Source organism: Chrysemys picta, chromosome 6, assembly GCF_011386835.1.
Source record: "Chrysemys picta bellii isolate R12L10 chromosome 6, ASM1138683v2, whole genome shotgun sequence".
NCBI classification, from domain to species: domain Eukaryota; kingdom Metazoa; phylum Chordata; order Testudines; family Emydidae; genus Chrysemys; species Chrysemys picta.
This window is the reverse complement of record NC_088796.1, coordinates 84,019,159-84,040,120: the sequence shown is the minus strand read 5'-3', so window position 1 is coordinate 84,040,120 and position 20,962 is coordinate 84,019,159. Positions and strand designations below refer to the sequence as shown.

General features: G+C 40.8%; 1 protein-coding gene across 4 annotated transcripts in view; it reads right to left on the bottom strand.

Annotated features, from left to right (window-relative positions):
• Nucleotides 1–20,962, bottom strand: part of SHC3 (SHC adaptor protein 3) — an 84,560-nt gene that overhangs the window by 41,462 nt on the left and 22,136 nt on the right. For 2 of the 4 annotated variants that reach the window (XM_005307639.5, XM_005307640.4), the window contains one exon: nt 11,993–12,063. In XM_005307639.5, the coding sequence (XP_005307696.1) occupies nt 11,993–12,063 (71 nt within the window). Of the gene's footprint in view, nt 1–5,730; nt 5,818–6,448; nt 6,569–11,992; nt 12,064–20,962 lie in introns of those variants that run through there. The other 2 variants (XM_024101136.3, XM_008163185.4) reach the window with 2 other exon arrangements.

The window sequence follows — 20,962 nt, the reverse complement described above, 5'->3', positions numbered from 1 at the left end:
CGACTACTCCCCTTGGGAAGCTATTCCAGAATTTCACTCCTCTGATGGTTAGAAACCTTCATCTAATTTGAAGTCTAAACTCACTGATGGCCAATTTATAGCCATTTGTTTTTTTGTGCCAGTATTGGCCATTAACTTAAATAACTCTTCTCCCTCCCTGGTGTTTGTCCCTCTGATAAATTTATAGAGAGCCATTATATCTCCCCATACCCATCATTTTGTTACACTAAACAAGCCAAACTCCTTAGGTCTCCTCTCATAAGAAAGGTTATCCATTCCTCTGATCATCCTAGTAGCCCTTCTCTGCATCTGTTCCAGTTTGAATTCGTCTTTCTTAAGCATGGGAGACCAGAACTGTAAACAGTATTCCTCATCTGGACAAGGTCTCACTGATGCCTTGTACAATGGTAATAACACTTCCTATCTACTGGAAACATCTCACCTGATGCATGATTGTATTAGACTTTTTTTCACAGCTGCATCACATTGGGGGCTCATGGTCAATCTGTGACCAATACACCGAGGGCTTCTCTTCTGTCACTTCCAACTGATAAATCCCCAGTTTACAGCAAAAATTCTTGTTGGTCCTTAAGTTCATCTTGCACTATTCAATTCCATCCCATTTCTATTACACCAAAATTCCTTGTATGATATTCCGGTCCTCCTCTGTATTGGCAATACCTCCCAACTTTGTGTCATCCACAAATTTTATTAGCACACTTTTTGTGCCAAGGGCATTAATGAAAATATTAAATAAGATTGGTCCCAAGACAAGTTCCTAAGGAATTCCACCAATAACCTCCTTCCACCCTGACAGTGCTCCTTTCAGCATGACTCATTGTAGTGTCCCCTTTTTTGTTTTTTGTCCCCTTTAACCAGTTCCTTACCCACCTTTTGATTCTCATATTAATCATCATCCTCGCAATTTTGCGCCCACCATTCCCTGTATAGGCACACATCAAACCAGATTAACTGTGCATACAGCTGCTAGTTTGAGCGTGCACTTATCTGACTTGTGCATACAAACACGTATCTGAACAGGAAAATACAGAGGTTTGTGGCACATTTGCATGACTAATCAATTGCATGGACTTTGGAAAAATTGGACATAAATGTAATTTCTTGCTTGATGTGGAAAAGTGGTTTTCAATAATATGTTTAAAACTTTCTGGACCCCATGCCCTTACGGTAACCAGGCACTGATCTCAGCTATGTACCACATAGTGCAGCACTTATTTTGATATCTTGTACAATTTGTTTCTGTGCAGACTGCAGTAAGGACCACATACTGAGTTCTAAATTTGGCCCTAAATATTTTCTGCTTTGCAGATGGTCATATCTGAAGTAATTTTCTCAGCAATACTGAATTTCTCCAGTCTTACCTACAGTGCTCCATGATGATCTGACATTATTGTGAGAAAGAAAAGCATGTCTTTCACATTGGCATCATGTTCCATTTAAAAGGCCATAGTCCTGTTGTTTGTTTTTCATAACTTTAACCATCATACTTTGTGTGCACTTCTAGCTCTAAGGAAGCTGGAAACTGTTTCTTTATTAAACATTTTGTTTTGACAATCACACGAATGTACCCTTGCTTGTTTTATTTTGGATTTTTTAAATTTATTTCACTCCCGCAATTGATTACTTTTTATGAAAAGAGAGTACTGAAGCTATTGTTTTGTGGGAAAAGACAGACATGTAAAAGTTGCATTGACTTTTCAATTGAATTTTAAGAAAAAAACTGGTAGGTCAATTTTGAGACTAGAAACCCTGACCAATTTGCACACACAAAATGACTTGCATGCCACGGCCATAAACTTGCTGTTTTTTCTCTTGTCTATCCATGTTACCCCATGCTTCCATCTATATCTTTGCCAGCCTAAACAAAGAGACAAACTATTGTATGCAACAAACATTAAATTAATTTACTTAGAAAAAGAACTGCACATTTTTGGACAAATTGTGGAGTCTGCCACTATTCATTTCTGAACACTCTATCTTTGCCAATCCTTTTAATAAACAAATTACATAGCTACCACCTGCCAAGGAGAAAAATGGCCTATATTAAAATTAATATTAACACTTTAATTCTGAATAAATCCCACAGAGGCCAAAAGTAAACTTTCAGAAATATATTTAATAATCAGAATATTTGTTCATTTACAAAACTGGCACAGTAAATTTGAAGTGTTTGAAGTGGTTAAGGGAGGATTAAGAAGCCTTAAAGGCTAGTGCTCACATATTATAGTTAGTGGTGCTTTAAAGGCAGAGAGGCAAACGGGTGGGGTCTGATAGACGTGAGGATGAAAAAATAGCTAATGAACATAAACTGAGAGTATGGAAGAGAATGATGAAAGGACGGTGAACAGGTCTCGTGATATAATGGGGCAATGAATAATCCTGGAGCAGAGCTGCTTGTACAAGGGGTGAAAGGATCTAATGATGTGAACTCACAGAAGAGGAATGTGAACTAGCCTACTTATTCCAGGTCACAGAAAGCATGGAACAGAGGGGAGGATTTATAGAATAAACTGGTGGTGATGAATATGGCAAACAAATTGTGGTAAACTTAGACAACAAGATATAAAGCCATTCCTCTTTTTCTTCCCTTCAGCTTCTCAGTTTGTTTCTTGCAATGTGGGATTCTCTCTATGTGTGATAGATCTGTAAGGGGGAAACAAAAACAAGCTGGCCATTCTATCCTTAACACATTTTATAAACCGTATACACAATCAGGACTGTGTAATCGACTATAATAAGAGAAATACATCTTTGGCAATGATTAGCTACAGAACATAACTTATGGTTAGATATATGTTGAACTACACAATAGTAATTCAAGTGCATTGGCACAATTAATACTCTTGAACTCAGAGTTTTCTATATGCATTTGAAAAGTGTTTTCTAAATTAATGACAGAAGTCAGTGCACTCAAGCCTTAGGCTATTTCAGAGCACCCTGCGTCAACAATTCGTGGATGCTTTTTTAATCCCTTCACTGCCAAAGATATTTGTTACCCATTGATTTGGTTTAGTGGTGTTCAGTTATTTTCAAACTTCCATAGATGCATATTTATTAAGCAACACACCAGACAGAATATCTTAGAACAACCAGTACTTTTCACTCATGTCAAGCCTTTGTGGGAATCTATTCACAAATTTACTAAATTCCACACAAAATGTGAATAAAATGCAGATTTATAAAACCAATGAGCTCCAGAAAATCCTACTGTTTTATACACCAGCAGCATAGAGAATTACATATTGTTAAATCCTACTTCTAATAAACTAGTTTATGGTGTTCTGATTTTCAGAAATGTGGAATTGTGCATGCAATTACACACCTAATTTGTATTTATAACCACACAATTTGCATACACACCGGGTCAGTTTTGCACCTAACTGGCATCTTTGGAGCATACACATCTGATTTTTGTGCACAGCTATGGCAACTGTACATGCCAATTAGACACAGAACTCCATTTTTGTGCACACAGTTGTGTGCATATTTCTGACAATAACACCCGTTATGTTTAAGCATCATACAGACTCTAAAAGCCCTTCCAGTACAAGGAGTAAATTTTCAAACAAGCTTCTAAAAACACCTTTTAGTGTACACAAATAGTGTGTGTGAAAAACCCTGTATTTGCAATAGGGATTCTCTTTTTGGAAGATGAGTTCAGTGATGCCAACAAACTAAAGGAAGAACCTAAGTCTAGATCAGTTTAGTTAAGAAGGCATAATTCTCTAACCTCCTTTGCAGGCCATTCCAGCATGGCCTCTGGAAGTATAGACCAGTGGGGAGGACAATGGATTGAGACACAGAAGACATAAGCTCTATTCCTAGCTCAGCCATCAGCTCACAGTATGACAGTGGGCACAGGAACATAGGAATTGTCATATCAGATCAAACCCAAAGTTTGTCTAATCTAGTCCCCTGTCTCTAAGAGCAGACAACACCTGTCACTTCAGAGCCCTTGGTAGACAGATATGGGATAATCTTTGCCCCAGGTGATTCTCTCACTAATTGCTAGAGATTATCTTAAATCCTGAAGCATGAGCTTTTACAACTCTTCCAAAATCTCTAGTTTTTGGATTAATGATTATAAAACTGGCTAGCCTTATTACTCATATAAATGTCTAATCCCTTATTTGCTGCCTGATAAGTTCGTGGCCTCAACAACATCTAGTGTCAATGAATTCCACAGATTAATTATGCATGGTGTAAAAGAGTCACTCAGCTTCCCCACACCTTGGTTTTCCCCATGTGTTTGAAGTCCCATGGCCCATCTGCTGTTAAAAATTTGACAGTCTCCTAATTGTCAAGTAATGACTCCACAGTTAACTTTGCACTGAGATTTGCCTTTAAAAGCAGGAATAAAACCCGTCTGCTTCACACTAACTACTAAATGAGTCCCCAGTTTTTAATCTCTTTTTGCTCCAGTAAAATGTTCAACTTTCAAAATGTAGCCCTGAGAAGTCTCACTTCTTTTTGCCTCCCTCTGGCTAAATCCACAGTTGCCACAAACTCCAAATTTTACACACACAGACATTTTCATAAGATCTCAGAGACAGGACACATTTGTATTTTATACAGCAGTACAGACACAGTTATTCTTGAACTGAATGTATTTATCTCTGCTAAGAAAAAGCCAACAGAATTGCTCAGGTTCATCAACCTCTTGTCTGATAGAGCAGGGTGCAGCTACAGCCATAGGAGAGTTGGCAGCTCCACGTCTTTGGCAATTTGGTCTTCAACTCTCCCCCCAACCCTGTCCTCTCTGTAGCTCTTTCTTACTCACAGAGGCTAGCAGAAGAAGACAGGGAGGGCTGCCCAGGCTTAATAAGTTATCATTATTGTCCACTTTTGTTCATTATTGTTGAACTACCATAGGTCAATCAAATTAATCTAACACTACTGAAAATGTTTCCATTAATAATAAATTAAAATTAAAGATGCTTACAATGTAAAGCACATTAAAAAGCCTGTTTGTTCCAACACATTTGCATGCTACTTTATGGGAGCTAAGTGGGCAGATGTAAATTATTCCCCATCAGTATTTGTTACTCTGTTAAGCATGAGTATCAGGTATTATAAATTCTTAGTTATCCAGGTATTATTCATAATTCTGGTGCATATGAGTAGCAGTTATTCACCTAGTGGGCACATTTCCTAGTATGAAACTCAACAATAAATTACTACTTCTACTACTAATCTGGCTTCCATTGAAGGTTCTCAGAGTATGTAAAGCATGGGCTAGACAATGACTTTTGAATGAGGGGGGGGCAGTCTGTCTGGAGCTGCCCTGCCCCAAGCGCGGAACGAAAGCTCCGCCTTGCATAAAAATGGGGCAGATTGCTCTCCTTCCACAGCCCGCTGTTACAGGTTATGAGCACAGCCCTGTCTCCTCCCTGCCCTGAAGAGGGGAGCACTAGCAAGCAGTCCCTGTGCTCCCCAGAGCTCAGCCCCTGTGTAGCTGTTCAAAGGGAGAAAAGCTTCTTGTTCATCCCTCTGTCCATGCACGGGTGTGCTGGGGTTACATACAATCTGAGTCTATGTATGATACACCCCCTACAGTACCATCCAGATGGCAAAATCCATGGTCCATTAACCACAGGTGAACTATAGAACCCTGGTGCTTTCCAAGCAAAAGTAATATTTTCCAAGTAGCTGAGGGGTGGGGAGGAATTCAGTGACTACATAAGACTCATTGTTTGAAATACATGTTACCTAAATTTCTTCATAAGCTATAGTGGAGCCATTTTTCCCTCCCAATGTCTTCCTTCCTTCTGGGTGATCTTTGCTGGCAATAAGTTTCTGTAAAGAATATAAAATATGTAAAGAAATACTATATGAATTGAAATGTCATCAATATAAATTAGTGGTGGGCCTGAGCCTAGTTCTGTACCTTGGATTTGGATTTTGAATACCTCCTCTCCAAAAGTCGGGGCGGGGGGAATGGATGGAAAAGTGTGTATTTATGGTTTTGGTTCAGCCCCTTATGAAGGTAGGGTCCAACCACAAGATCTGGATCTGGACTGTGAGCAGGGTTCAATACCTTATCCCCACAAAGTTCATTGGGGACTAGGATCAGGATTTGTATTCAGGCCCATCGCTAATATAAGTTATTCCACTCCTGTGATCTACTTATTAACAGAACATGCAACATAATGTTTCACTCAGTATGGTGAGATGGCTTTCAGATGCTGCATGCACTAAAGTAATTGCACTCAATTAGCTAACAACAACACTGAACATGCAGGCTTGTAATCCAGATACCTGTAGTATGACAAACTGTACATGCAACATAATTATAATTCGGTTCATGCATGCAACATGGTAGCTAAAGCTCATTATAATATAACAAATTTAACAGTAAGCACACAGATGTAGACACTTGTGTATTAGATGAACAGTAAACATTGCACGTGTTGCAAAAATATTTTACCTGATTATTTTTTTAATAAAAAGTTTGAGGACACAAATGGGCTGGCCAAAAAACTTTAAAGGTGGCCCCTTTCAGTGGCGATGGTGGAAGGAGTCATGGTGAATTTAGGACCAGTTGCCAGCTGCAGTTAGTTCAGTTGTCTGGCTCCTTCTCTACGTTGAAAATGAAACACTTCTGTTCATCCCGCTGCCCAAGCAAGTTAGCATTACTTCATGTGTGTGCCAAGAATTGCCAATGCATAGTTAATTATGCAATTTGTGGATTCAGTTGGCTTTTATTTTACCATTATCTGTACCTGCTGACACTTCTGCTTGCACTTTCATTTAAACGTTCAAAGATTCATGTGGAGATTACAAAAGAATAGGTACAATACAAGTGACAATACAATAGCACTCTAATTCTCACATTTGTTCTGTAGTAGAAGCCTCTGGCAACTTCATATTTCACAACAATCAAGGAAAAATCTCATTCAACTTATACTTACCTTTTAATTTCTCCATAAGCCATAGCCACAGAATAATATAATACCACCTTTTTCTGGGTAGCACTGAAACTGTTGATACCATTCTACTAACAGCATAGTAAATGGAAGCATCTGATCATTGATTTCACTTAAGGAGAAAGTATATTAACTATTAAATATTTAACATTTTAATTTTTAAGAATGATAAACAATTCAAGTTAAGTGTTAGACACACAAAGCACCAAGTGAAACAGTGAAAATAGCTTACATTTTTCACAAGTGACCTTAAGAGAAGGAAGATCCTTAAGCAAATCATATTTATTCTGGGCCTTCAAAAGTTGCAGCCAATTTTTCCATGTGTTTGTTTTGCCCAAGCATATACTTGGATTTGGGTATCTAAATACCTGGTTAATAATAATAGGTGGGATGATTTTCAATACTTTTTAGGGGATTTGGACACCCAAGTCCCATTAAAATTTCTCATGGGACTTTGGCATCTAAATCCATTAGGCAGCTTTGAAAATCTCAGCCAGTATTATTAATTGTTTGCACTTTTACAGTCCTTTCTATCCAAAGATTTCAGTGCACTTTACAAGCATTAACTTATTTAGTCTCACAACCCTGTGAGGTCAAAACAGATTAAGTGATTTGTCCCAGGAGACACCAGAAGCCAGAATCTATAGAACTCAGGATTCTGACTCTCAGGTTTGTGATTTGGCTAAAAAAACCCTTTCTTCCTCTCTGCAAGCATGCATCAATGTAGCAGGTATGCACAAATCTATATGATTTTGCATAGGCAAAAACTTAGATGTGACACATTGTGGGCACAATTTTAAAAGCTGCTTTAGAAATTTTGGCCCTTGAGATCAACAGAACCTCCCAGTGAATTACAATTTTGTTTTCATTTGATTACGGGCAAGACTGTGGAGTCTTTTACAATCATCATGATGAGCACTTATTAAGACAAGCCATAGACTTCAATAGGACTATTCATGTGAATAAAAGTTTGCCAGTAGAAGGAGTCACAAACCATCTGGCCCAAAGATAAATTCTATACACCTGAACAATATATATGATCAAATATGACATTTACACAATCTTTTAACCTGGCCTCTTGTTTAGGAACTTTATCTCCCTCCCATTCCACCCCACAGTGTTATTTTAATGTGCAATAACTGTGTTACCTATTTAATTTAAATTTTCTGAGCTCTTGGGTTTTGTGCCTCAGATAAAGCTACTCCTTGGCCCCTTTACCTGTGATCATGTCCTCAGGAATCTCTTACCTCTCCTTACTCATTATTGATTTGGAAAAAGTCAGGGGGAAGGAATTACAGGGTCAGATTTTTCAAAAGAGCTCATCTCTTTTCACTATGTGGCCACTGATGGTGATGCCTAAATGAGAGCTGAGCTCTTCAGAAATCTGGCCCCAATTGTAAGAGCTGAAATCTTTTGAAAATCTGCCCCACAGAGAAGAGGAGTGTGCAATGACAGATATCATGGTACTGCCACGGGAGCAACTGTTGATGTAATGTTAGAAAGGGAGTGACTACGCTACTCTCCGTGCACACATTCACGTGACAAGCCTTCAGCATGGCCACCGGGAAATAGATGTTTCCAGAATCCTGGCAGACTCTGACTGGGCTCATATTCTCAAACTGGACTCCATAGTGCTTACTAAACATTACCTGACGTCAGAAGTTATATCAGGCCAAAGGTGGAGCCATTTCTTCTTTCAAGTCTATAGGATTTGCAAGGAGACCTCACAGCAAAATGGCACCAACTAAAGCAAGAGCAATCCATGCTTACAGCCAGCCAGGAAGGTTGCATTATAACTAGAGGTCCATACATAGATTTGAACTGCTTAGACATTTGAAGCTCAGTGTATCTTCTCCAGCCAAGAGGAGTGGTGCAGCCACGCTTACACAGCATGACTCTCTGTCCCCTTCCAGTGGCTAGTCATAGAGCAATTTATGGAACCTGGGCTCTTTAGCTCAGGCAGTAAAGGCACCACAGGTCCCAGCTTCAAACCCTGCTGATGATGATCCATTACACAAGGGTTTTCAAATTTTAAAATGATTCTCACTGGTGAAGGAGCTGCAGAGAAATCAGCTAACAAGCAAGCACTGATAATGCCTCACTTGACAGGCCCAATAGCACAGCAGGTATATAACATTTATACAAGAATCAAGGACAATGATACAGAGCATTTGGCACTGATTACAGATGAACTATAGAATTACTACAATCCTAGAATAAATGTGACTTATTAGAGACTTCTGTTTTCTATTTATAAGTGAGGTCAGCAGGAACCAGTTGGTGCATATGTGACATTTTACCATGAAGGTTAAAGCTCAAATGTGAATTTGGGGAAATATGTCACTTCTTAATCAAACATAAGCTTGTATGATGTGAAATACAAAATTACAAAGTGAGGCAGAGACTGCGTGTGGTGATTGCTTTAACTGCAACCCAAGCCATAGGCATTTCTAATGTCCGTGATTATTTCTAATGTTAGTGAAATGCAGATTCAGGTTCTAGCATCTGATTCAAAGTTCATCCAAAGCTCCAACTGACTTCAGTGAACTTTGGATCAGACCCTATGAATGAATCCGAGGACTGAGTCTATGTGACATCATTTTTTTAAAAAAATCAGAAACCTCAAGCAACATAAGGTTTTCTGTCTGCAACTTTTCTTATGTTTTAGAATCATAGAATATCAGGGTTGGAAGGGACCTCAGGAGGTCATCTAGTCAAACCCCCTGCTCAAAGCAGGACCAATCCCCAGACAGATTTTTGCCCTGATCCCTAAATGGCCCCCTCAAAGATTGAACCCCCACCCTGGGTTAAGCAGGCCAATGCTCAAACCACTGAGCTATCCCTCCCCGCACTATAATTGAGAGGGTCACCCTAAACTGAACCTTGCTTGCTAAGCAGGTTTATCTCCATATATACCCCCTATCTCATAGAACTGGAAGGGACCTTGAAGGTCATTGAGTCCAGTCCCCTGCCTTCACTAGCAGGACCAAGTACTATCCCTGACAGTTGTTTGTTTGTTTTAGATGTGGTCAAAATAATATGAGCCAAGGAAGTGCCCAGCATGTGATCAGCTATGCTACAACTTCAACAGAAAAATGTCATTTTCCAAATGTATGTTTCACAGTTAAAGCCAAAAATAACCATGAGCTCAGAGAACACTGAAGCAGGGACATTTTGCATGTAAAAATGACTGCAGATTATACTGCTTTTTGATTGGCAAATAAAGGTTGAGTTTTACGGGCAGAGAGAGTCTTTAAACTAGTTACTGGAGAAAAAGGCAATGCTAAACCAAGGAAAGTGTATACCAAAAAACAAGTGCTTCATATTCAGATACAAAATACCAAAGCAAGTAACTATTACAAATTGTTTTATAAGCCAGTGTCACTTAACTTTCGAAGTGGTAAGTACAAATGTGCCGCCGGTGTCAGAACTAAAATTCTGTCTGGCATGAAGTCACTTAAAAAAGGCCATTATTGTGAATACTGAAGAAACACATGCAGAGAGACCATGGAGACAGCTTACAAGAAATATTCTCAAATGTCTTCTAAGGCTTAGAATGTTTGACAGGAAAATATAATGTTCTGTCATCTCTCTCTCTCTCTCTCTCTATTCCCCACATCATCATAGTATCTGAGCACCCAGTTAAAGGACTCATAGGGTATGCCTACACTGCAGCTGGGTCCGGGTAGACAGATTCATGCTACTTCAGCTTAAGCCAGCATGCTAAAAATTGCAGTGCAGAAGTTGTGGCTCTGGCAAAAACTCCGGCTAGCCACCTGAGCTCAGACACGGAGGTTTGGATGGGCTTGAGAGTTCGAGTCACAACATCATACTGCTACTTTTAGTGGGCTTCCAACTGCAGTGCAGTCATACCCATGGGGGCAACTCAAAGCTGGTGCATGCAGGTGCAACTCTCTTAAGTCAGTGAAATTACACCCATGTACAAAAGCTCTGAATCTGGTCCATGGAATCTACAAGAATGACATCCAAGCACGAGAGGTATTAGTTTCATAACAGATGTATCATGTCTTCTTTGATTGAAATAGACAACTAGAAACTGGGAGGTGTTTTCCAGAATCACCCTTCACAACCCATCTCCCTGAATTCAAAAAGACAACAGTCTTCTCCACTAATCCCATTTTATATTTTTCTTTTCAAACAGAATGGTTTATTGCCATGGATCTGTGACACCTGATTTGGCTATGGTTTTTGGAAGCTGTACTGTCCAAATGCTAGAACCGGCATCTTGCCACATTGGAGGCCTGATTCAAAGTGAATGGGATCAGGCCCTAAAACTAGAATGTATACAAACAAACATTTGCTGTATTTCTCCCTAAAGAATTTCTTTATAAATAAAATTATTCATGGATAATGTTTTAAAGCAGTATAATCTTTTAGTGATGAATTTAAAAAAATGCTGTGCTTACAAATTCTAATGTCTACCCAGTATATGTTTACTATTTATTATGGATTGTCCGGAAAGAATAATAGGCTTGTATTTATTTCTATTGCCATTCTACTGATTTCTTTCCATTTATATTTTCTGTATTATAGATTTTTAATTTAAAAAAATATTAACACTTCTTTTGTGTGGTTTCAGAAGGAAAAATTAAAAATATATACACAGAAAATTCCTTAAGGCTTTTTAGCATTTCAAGCATTGAGGCCCCAATTCAGCAGTCCATCCCTATTCAGTGAAGTATTAAGTATTTATTTAACGGTAAGCACATGCTAAGTTTCATTGACTTCAATGGGACTTAAGCACGTACCTAAACAAGTGCTTTGCCGAACAGGAATGTACTTAAGCAGATGCTTAAATGCTATGCTGAATTGGGGCCTGAAAGGGCAGAACAGGCAGAAAATACTCTTTAAGTTCCTTTGGAGCTACACTGATATAAGATGCCCACCTTTAAATGCAAGATATAAGAATGGGCCCAAAGAGTCTAAACATTCAGTTACATATTTGCTCTTCTCCAGTCATATGCTTGACTGTTTGAAGATAATACAAGAGTTAACTATGTGAATTTATTTGCAAAAAGTCTTACCTTGTAATCTGTGTTCTTGTATTGAAGTCAAGAGATCTCATTGAGCGTAAGACCTCTATACAACCCAAGTACTGCAGGAAGAAAGAAAAGTTATAAAATATGTATTATATGCATTGCTGAGCTCTAGGAGAAGAAACAATTAATCAAGAAAAGTTATTGTGCAATCTTTGTTTTACATCTGATTTATCTTTTGTAAGCTAGCTTTTCATAACTAGGTTCTCTGGGTCACAGGGTTCTTCTACAAATACTGCATTTTATTTACAATTTAGGTATATGTCAACATATCTTTTTATGTCTAATCTCATTTTAACACACAGTACATAATGTACTGCTTAGTAGTTCATTCACATTCATATTCTTTATTAGGCTTGAAGATATTCAAAGAAATACAAATAATATCAATATAAAAAGGGGTTAAATTGAAAAATATGCCAAGATATTGTCATGTCTATCATCAATTTGTTATAAACAAATCCATATATTACGGGCCAGATGATCAAAAAGTCAGGCATACAATTGCATGTAACTACACCCCAAATCAGATATTTGAAAGAGTAAATGGTCAGTGAGAAAAACAATTGAGTATTTGCATGTGCAAACATCTGATCTGCACATGCAATTGCAATAAGTGGATGTGCACATTATCTGCCCTTCCCCAAACTCCTAACTATCTTATGGTCACAGATATGGGGTTCTTTATAAAGCAGATGGTGTGAAAAGCAACATGTTAATCTTTTTATCAACTGCTTGTAAATTCAGTTCAGGAAACCCCTAAAAAGACATATGGACAGACGTCTATCTATTGTTCTAAAGATAATCCTGCAAAATTAGAAATATCTTACTCAAGCAGATTCTAGCACATGGCTGTCTGAATACAATCTGCCTTGCTGTCGTGTTAAAAAAAAAATCTAACTGCAAAAATAAAACGGGTGGAATTCGAAAATGTTCTAGGAAATGGTCATACCAAGCAGATCACTTTAGACAAATGCAAAAAAGCATTATTGACCTGATTGAAAGCAAAGCATGTAATTGTACATGAACACTCTCCAAATTATTATAAGCCCACATCAGGTATTTCCATGTGCAAGTGACCAGTTAGACATAGATGCTCTGATTCTCCATTAGGTCCAACCTCTATCCCACCAGTGGAAGACTGAGCATGACAGAACTCAGTTCTACCACAACTCCACCTTGCCCAACACCAATATGCCTCTTCCTCCCGCTTACGCTAGGAGTGCAAAGGGAGCAGGGGTGGAAGATGGCTATACATTCCCCCTACGCAGCGGGAATTATCCACTGCAAATCTCTGGCCAGTTTAAAGCTACTTTGCAGAAGCAGTAAAGTGGCCTTAGCAGACTGGAGAATGCACTTCTATAATTAGTTATTTGTGTGAACAAATACCTCCTCAGCACATGGACATTAGGTGCACGATTATCCACCGGACTTTTTGAAAATCAAGCCATACAAAATACATAGTTAAAGAGAGAGATCTATAGATAACAGGCCTGATCCTTCGCTCTAGTATATTGTTTTTACACCAGTGTAACTCCAATGAAGTCAACTGAGGTATGCTGGTGTTAAACCGGTAACAAAGTAGAGAATTAGACCAGCATTCTTTGGAATAATGGATAGATGGGTGTCCCAAAGTCTAATCAAGAAATTTTTTGTACTGAAGTTATGAATTTCTGATTAAATGATTATTATGTTGTAGGGCTGTCGATTAATCGCAGTTAACTCACACAATTAACTCAAAAACATTAATTGCAATTAAAAAAATTAATCACAATTAATCGCACTGTTAAACAGTAGAATATTTAATACATTTAAATTGGTATTTTTTGATGTTTTTCTACATTTTCAAATATATTGATTTCTGATACAACACAGAAAACAAAGTGTACAGTGCTCATTCTATATTATTATTTTTATTACAAATATTTGCACTGTAAAAATGATAAACAAAAGAAATAGTATTTTCCAATTCACCTCATACAAGTACTGTAGCCCAATCTCTGTATCGTGGAAGCGTAACTTAAAAACACAGATTTTTTTTTTGTTACATAACTGCACTCAAAAACAAAACAATGTAAAACTTTAGAGCCTACAAGTCCACTCAGTCCTACTTCTTGTTCAGCCAATCACTAAGACATACAAAAGCATGCTTGCATCTGAAGAAGTGAGGTTCTTACCCACAAAAGCTTATGCTCCCAAAACTTCTGTTAGTCTTAAAGGTGCCACAGGACCCTCTGTTGCTTTTTACAGATTCAGACTAACATGGCTACCCCTCTGATACTAAGGCTTGGTCTACACTAAACCCCCAAATCGAACTAAGGTACGCAACTTCAGCTACGTGAATAACGTAGCTGCAGTTCGAAGTACCTTAGTTCGAACTTACCTCGGTCCACACGCAGCAGGCAGGCTCCCCCGTCGACTCCGCGGTACTCCTCTCGTCTAGCTGGAGTACCGCAGTTGACGGCGAGCACTTCCTGGTTCGACTTATCGCGTCCAGACAAGACGCGATAAGTCGAACCCAGAACTTCGATTGCCAGACGCCGAATTAGCGGCTGGGTGTAGACATACCCTTAGACATACACGTTTGTTTACATTTATGGAAGATACTTCTGCTTGTTTCTTATTTACAATGTCACCTGAAAGTGAAAACAGGTGTTCGCATGGCACTTTTGTAGTAGGTGTAGCAAGGTATTTATGTGCCAGATATGCTAAACATTCGTATGCCCCTTCATGCTTTGGCCACCATTCCAGAGGACATGCTTCCATGCTGATGATGCTTGTTAAAAAAATAATGTGTTAATTAAATTTTTGACTGAACTCCTTGGGGGAGAATTATATGTCTCCTGCTCTGTTTTACCCACATTCTGCCATTTATTTCATGTTATAGCAGTCTCGGATGATGGCCCAGCACATGTTCATTTTAAGAACACTTTCATAGCAGATTTGACAAAATGCAAAGAAGATACCAATGTGAGATTTCTAAAAATACAGCACTTGACCCAAGGTTTAAGAATATGAAGTGCCTTCCAAAATCTGAGAAGGATGAGGTGTTCCTGTTCATGGGTTCATGTTCGTGTGCAGCATGCTTTCAGAAGTCTTAAAAGAGCAACACTCCAATGCAGAAACTACAGAACCTGAACACCAAAAAAGAAACTCAACCTTCTGCTGGTGGCATCTGACTCAGATGATGAACATGAACATGCATCAGTCTGCTCTGCTTTGGATCGTTATCAAGCAGAACCCATCATCAGCATGGATGCATGTCCTCTGGAATGGTGGTTGAAGCATGAAGGGACATATGAATCTTTAGTGCATCTGGCATGTAAATATCTTGTGATGCCAGCTACAAAAGTGCCATGTGAACGCCTGTTCTCACTTTCAGGTGACATTGTAAAAAAGAAGCGGGTAGCCTTATCTCCTGCAAATTGTAACCAAACTTTTTTGTCTGAGTGATTGGCTGATCAAGAAGTAGGACTGAGTGGACTTGTAGGCTCTAAAGTTTTATATTGTTTTATTTTTGAGTGCAGGCTTTTTTTTTTGTACATAATTCTACATTTGTAAGTTCAACATTTGTGATAAAGAGATTGCCCTACAGTGCTTGTATTAGGTGAATTAAAGAATACTATTTCTTTTGGTTTTTACAGTGCAAATATTTGTAATAAAAATAAATATAAAGTGAGCACTGTACACTTTGTATTCTGTGTTGTAATTGAAATCAATATATTTGAACACGTAGAAAACATCCAAAAATATTTAAATAAATGATATGCTATTATTGTTTAGCTGCGCAATTGATCATGCGATTAATCATGATTAATTTTTTTAATTGCTTGACAGCCCTATTATGTTGCTTTTTACCTTATCTGGAATCTTGACAAAGTGTCTTATAAAGGAGCATACAAGTTTAGAGAGTTTCTTGTTTGTTTTCATATGTCCAGCATATATTGTCTTTTAATTTATCTCTATAAAAGGTTATTGGAGTCATTATATCTTGGAGTAAAATTAAAGATTGAGTAAAATGAAAGATTGAGTGACTACTGTGAGTTAGATGATTTTCTGTTGTTGTAGTATAAGAAACTACAGTTTGGGGGATAGATTTGTTTCAATATCTATTTTTTTGTACCATTACACTTCCCTTGTATCTCACCTTCTGGTTTTTGAAGTTTCTAAAATCTTGATGCAAAAGGCGTCAGCAAATATGAAGCCAAACTTTAAAGGTCAGATCCTCAGTTGTTTTAAACGAGCACAGCTCTACAGAAATTAGTGGAGTTACACTGATTTACACGAACTGAGGATCTGGCCTAACCACCTAAAATTAAAAATGCAAAATATATTTGAGAGACCAACTGCATGTTTCTGCAGGTGCCATTACCTGTTTGTATCCACGTATTTTGCATGTGCAACCCAGGCACCTACAACAACATTTTTAGGCTTTAGAGCATAAAGTTAAGATGCTAAATTTATATTTAGGTACCTCTGTAGGTAGCCTGATTTTCCTGGGGGCTGAACACCTAAAGCCCATTCAAGTAATCAGCTGATTTCAATGAAGCTCTGCCAATATACATCAGCTGAAGATCTTTGGTGCAGCATATTGAGGAGTGTCTGGAATTATTTAGAATCAAATTCTGAGAGGTAAATTAACAAGCACACATGCACACAGCACTGTAGGAATAAACAACAATAAAGTAGTGTACCTTACTTTAATGGAATTGTTTTTCTATTTTCTACAAATTATGGCCGATGATTCTACAATATGCTGATGATTACCTGTTTATAAATACCTAAAAGGGAAAATCTAGAAAGAAGACTGTGGACTTTTCATGAATCATGGAAAACCAGAATGGTAATACAAAATCATGGGGGCTACTAAAAGCAAAATGGTAAGACTTGCATTATTCCCTATGTATCTAAGCTAAGATGGCAACTCAAAAAAATTTTTTTTAGATCAGAAGATGCCAACCCTTAAACATCACATGTTTTCAAGTAACAAGATGGCTGTAAATACTAACTGTCACCAGAAAGTACAGATAAAGTCCCAAGAGCCAACAGCAGGACGTATGTACATCTCACATGTTGTCATCCTCAAATCACTCCCCAACACTAATACTGACCGCTGAGAAATATCCACTTGAAATATACATACAAGAATCCACCAAAAGATAAATATAGTTAACTTAACAAAAAAACCCCACAGACATTCATTTATTTTAATTTGTACTCTCATTCACTGAAAAGAGTAACCTATCTTTTGCTCCTGGCACTCCATGAAACACTTAAAAATGCAGTTATAAAAACAGACTACTCCTGTAACCTCTATCCTTCACCCAATACTTAGCAGCTAAAACATACTGATAACCTTAACAAGCTTCCACCAGAGTCTTACCAATACCTCACAACTCAGGAAAACTCGTGGGGCTTGCAGCACATTCTGGAGTAAGATTATTCTGGACTAGCACAGATCATGTTCCAAAGCTATGGGGCTTTTGTGAACAATGCAATGCTGGCTGATCCCTCTGTCAAGCAACTGTGGCAGTTTGGCCTGGAGAAAGAAGCAGTCTTTCAAATAGATCGTTCCAATCCACTTAGGGCTTTGTAAATCAAAATCAACACCTTAAATTCTACCCAGTACCTAGAAAGTAGCCAGTACAGATCCCAAAACATGGCATCTCACGTTGCTAGAAAGATGTATTCATTAGCAAGCAAGATGCTGAATTCTAAACAAGCTGTAATTTCTGGATAGATTTTAAAGAGTGGCCATATGTCTCAGAGAACTTCTTTCAGGCCACCTGAAGTATCCCTTTCTTACATCAATGTTATTTTTTAAATAACTAGAAAATGTTTAGTCAAGACTTATTGCTAGACAGGATTAGAATTTTTTCTGTGTTTACAGGGAACAAATGGTTAATCCCCTGGAATGAGTGTTCAGTGTAATCAAGTGTTTAGAGTGAAGAGAAAAGTCAAAAAGTGTAAGCACTATCAGCCAGTTTTTGCTCAAAGGGAATGTTAAAAATTATTGTTCAGTGTTTCAAAGTAGGCTTATTCATCACACTACATTTCTGGAAGAAATCCTCCACGCCAAGAAATATGCACATGTTACTGTTGAGTCAGAATCTGGCATTAGAAATACCAACATTGTTAATAAAAATGTACAAAGATGTAGCCCCACGTAGCGTGGATTGCAACAGTCTAGTTTGGCAGTGACAAAGGCATGGATGACAGGTGCAACATCTGCATCCGAAAGAAATACCAGAGCCTCCTGGCCATATATAGATGGAAAAAGCTTACCTGCCCATAGCTGCTACCCAATTTTCGAATAGCAGGTGGGAGTCCAGGCAGACTCAGGCCAGTGCAACCCATTAGGTGACCTAGGTGGTCGCCTAGGGCACTAGCATTTGGGGGGCGGCATTTTGGTCCTTCGGCAGGCGACCGGATCTTCGGCCGCCCGGGTCATCATCAGCATTTAGGCGGAGGGAGCTGGGGTGGGGGGTCCACCTGCAGCAAGTAAGAGGGGGGCAGCACGCAGGGGAACTCCCCGCCCCAGCTCACCTCTGCTCCACCTCCTCCCCTGAGCACGCTGCCCCGCTTTGCTTCTCTCCCTCCCAGGCTTGTGGCGCCAAATAGCTGATTGGTGCCGCAAGCCTGGAAGGCGGGAGAAGTGGAGCGGCGACGGCATGCTCGGGGAGGAGGCGGAGCAGAGGTGAGTTGGGGCAGGGAGCTGCTGCATGGCTCCCCGGGCCAGGGGGAGCTGCCGCGGGAGGGAGCTGCTGCAGGGGGATGGGCGCCTCAGGGCGGAGGGGGGGGAGCTGCCACAGGAGGGGCGCCTTAGGGCGGGGGGGCAGAGAGCTGCCACAGAGCTCGGGGGGGAGGGGGCGCAAGGTGGAAGTTTCGCCTAGGGCATGAAACATCCTTGCACCCGCCCTGGACAGACTACTATATTACACACCTCTCTCACAAAAGTTGAGCAAACCCCTTCAATCAGTCCGAAACAGGGTTAGAACTCCCATCCTCCGCAGCTGAGCTACTGGGACATCAATACCTAGCTCACCAGTACTATACAGGTCATCCTCATGAGCTAAAATGTACTAGCAACATTTGCTTAACAAGAGGATTGTCATCAATGAAGTCCATAGCTCATGACATTACAGATTGTACCAACAGTACATAGCACCATGTACAAACTATGTCAGAGATAGCATGGTTGTGTTAGCAAATAAGACGTGCACCTGCCATGTATAGCCTTTAAGTAACCCAGTGCCTTCAGATCCTAACACATGTAAAGGCTGATATAGTTTTTGTGTAAACTACTGACAATAGCTCCGTGGTGATGTAGCCTCAATGTCTTGGATTCTGGGTTGAAATTCATCTAATATTTGCAAGAAGAATGGTCTAAAATATATTGGAACATACTCTGTAATAAGCCCACTAGAAGCACAAGTTCTTGATGCTCAGGCTTAAAGTATATCTCTATTTTGGAAAGTAACTATGTAAAAATGGCACATATGTACTCACCACATCTGTTCCTTGTGCGTAGTCAAAGTGATCAGGGCCGGCTCTAACTTTTTTGCCGCCCCAAGCAAAAAAAAAGAGTGCCGCTCTCCATAGCGCCGCCATAACACACACCCTCAGCACCGTGCCGCCGAACCCCTCCGGCTCGCTGCACCGCAGAACCCGCCCCCCCCCCCACGGAGCGCCGCGCCGCCAAACTCCCCCACCAAACCCGCCAGCCTCCCGCGGAGCGCCACGCTGCCGAACACCCCCCCCGCGGAGCGCCGCTGAACACCCCCACACACAGAGCGCCACCAACCCCCCCCCCGCCGAGCGCTGCCAAACACCCCCACCCCACGGAGCGCCGCCGAACCCCTCCCCCACTGAGCGCTGCCAAACACCCCCACCCCGCTGAGTGCCACCGAACCCCCTAGCCCCCTGCAGAGGGCCGCCTAAGCCCCCCAGCCCCCCGCAGAGCACCGCGCAGCCGAACACTCCCCGGCCCCCCGCCGAGCGCCGCCAAACACCCCCCCACCGCAGAGCGCCGCGCAGCCGAACACCCCTCAGCCCCCCGCGGAGCGCCGCCAACCCCCCCCCGCCGAGTGCCGCCAAACACCCCCCCCCGTCGCCACACACACCTCCCGATAAGCGCCGCACCACCAAACACCCAACCGCCAAGCCGCGCTGCCGAACAGCCCCCCCCCCGTGGAGCGCCCCGCCGTGCTGCCCCCCCCCCCGCGGAGCGCCGATGCCGAATCCCACCCCCCAGCACTCCCCGCGCGCCCAGCCGCCGAAACAAAAACAACCCACCCCACCCCCCAGCGCCGCCCAACTGAACCCCCCCCCCCCAAAACCCTGAGCGCCCCCCCAAGATTGGCTGCCCCTTACCAGGTGCTGCCCCAAGCACGTGCTTGGTCGACTGGTGCCTGGAGCCGGCCCTGAAAGTAATATCACTTGACTTTCATTATTAAATTGAGTTTGTGCTGCATTTTACTCTTATTAGTACCACACAATATGACTTAGGGTACGTCTATACCCAGCCGCTAGTTCGGCGGCTGGCAATCGAACTTCTGGGTTCGACTTATCGCGTCTTGTCTGGACGCGATAAGTCGAACCCGGAAGTGCTCGCCGTCGACTGCGGTACTCCAGCTAGACGAGAGGAGTACCGCGGAGTCGACGGGGGAGCCTGCCTGCCGCGTGTGGACCGAGGTAAGATTGAACTAAGGTACTTCGAACTTAAGCTATGTTATTCACGTAGCTGAAGTTGCGTACCTTAGTTCGATTTGGGGGGTTAGTGTAGACCAAGCCTAAGAGTGAATGAACAGGATTTGGTTCCTGTTTGTGCATCAACAAGATTGTTCACTAAATTCTAGCTGCAGGGACCATCGTTAATAGCTAAAAGGCATTGGGGTTGTGAAAATGTCACTAAAGGGGTGGTGCATAATCTGAAAACAATAGGATTATACATGTGTA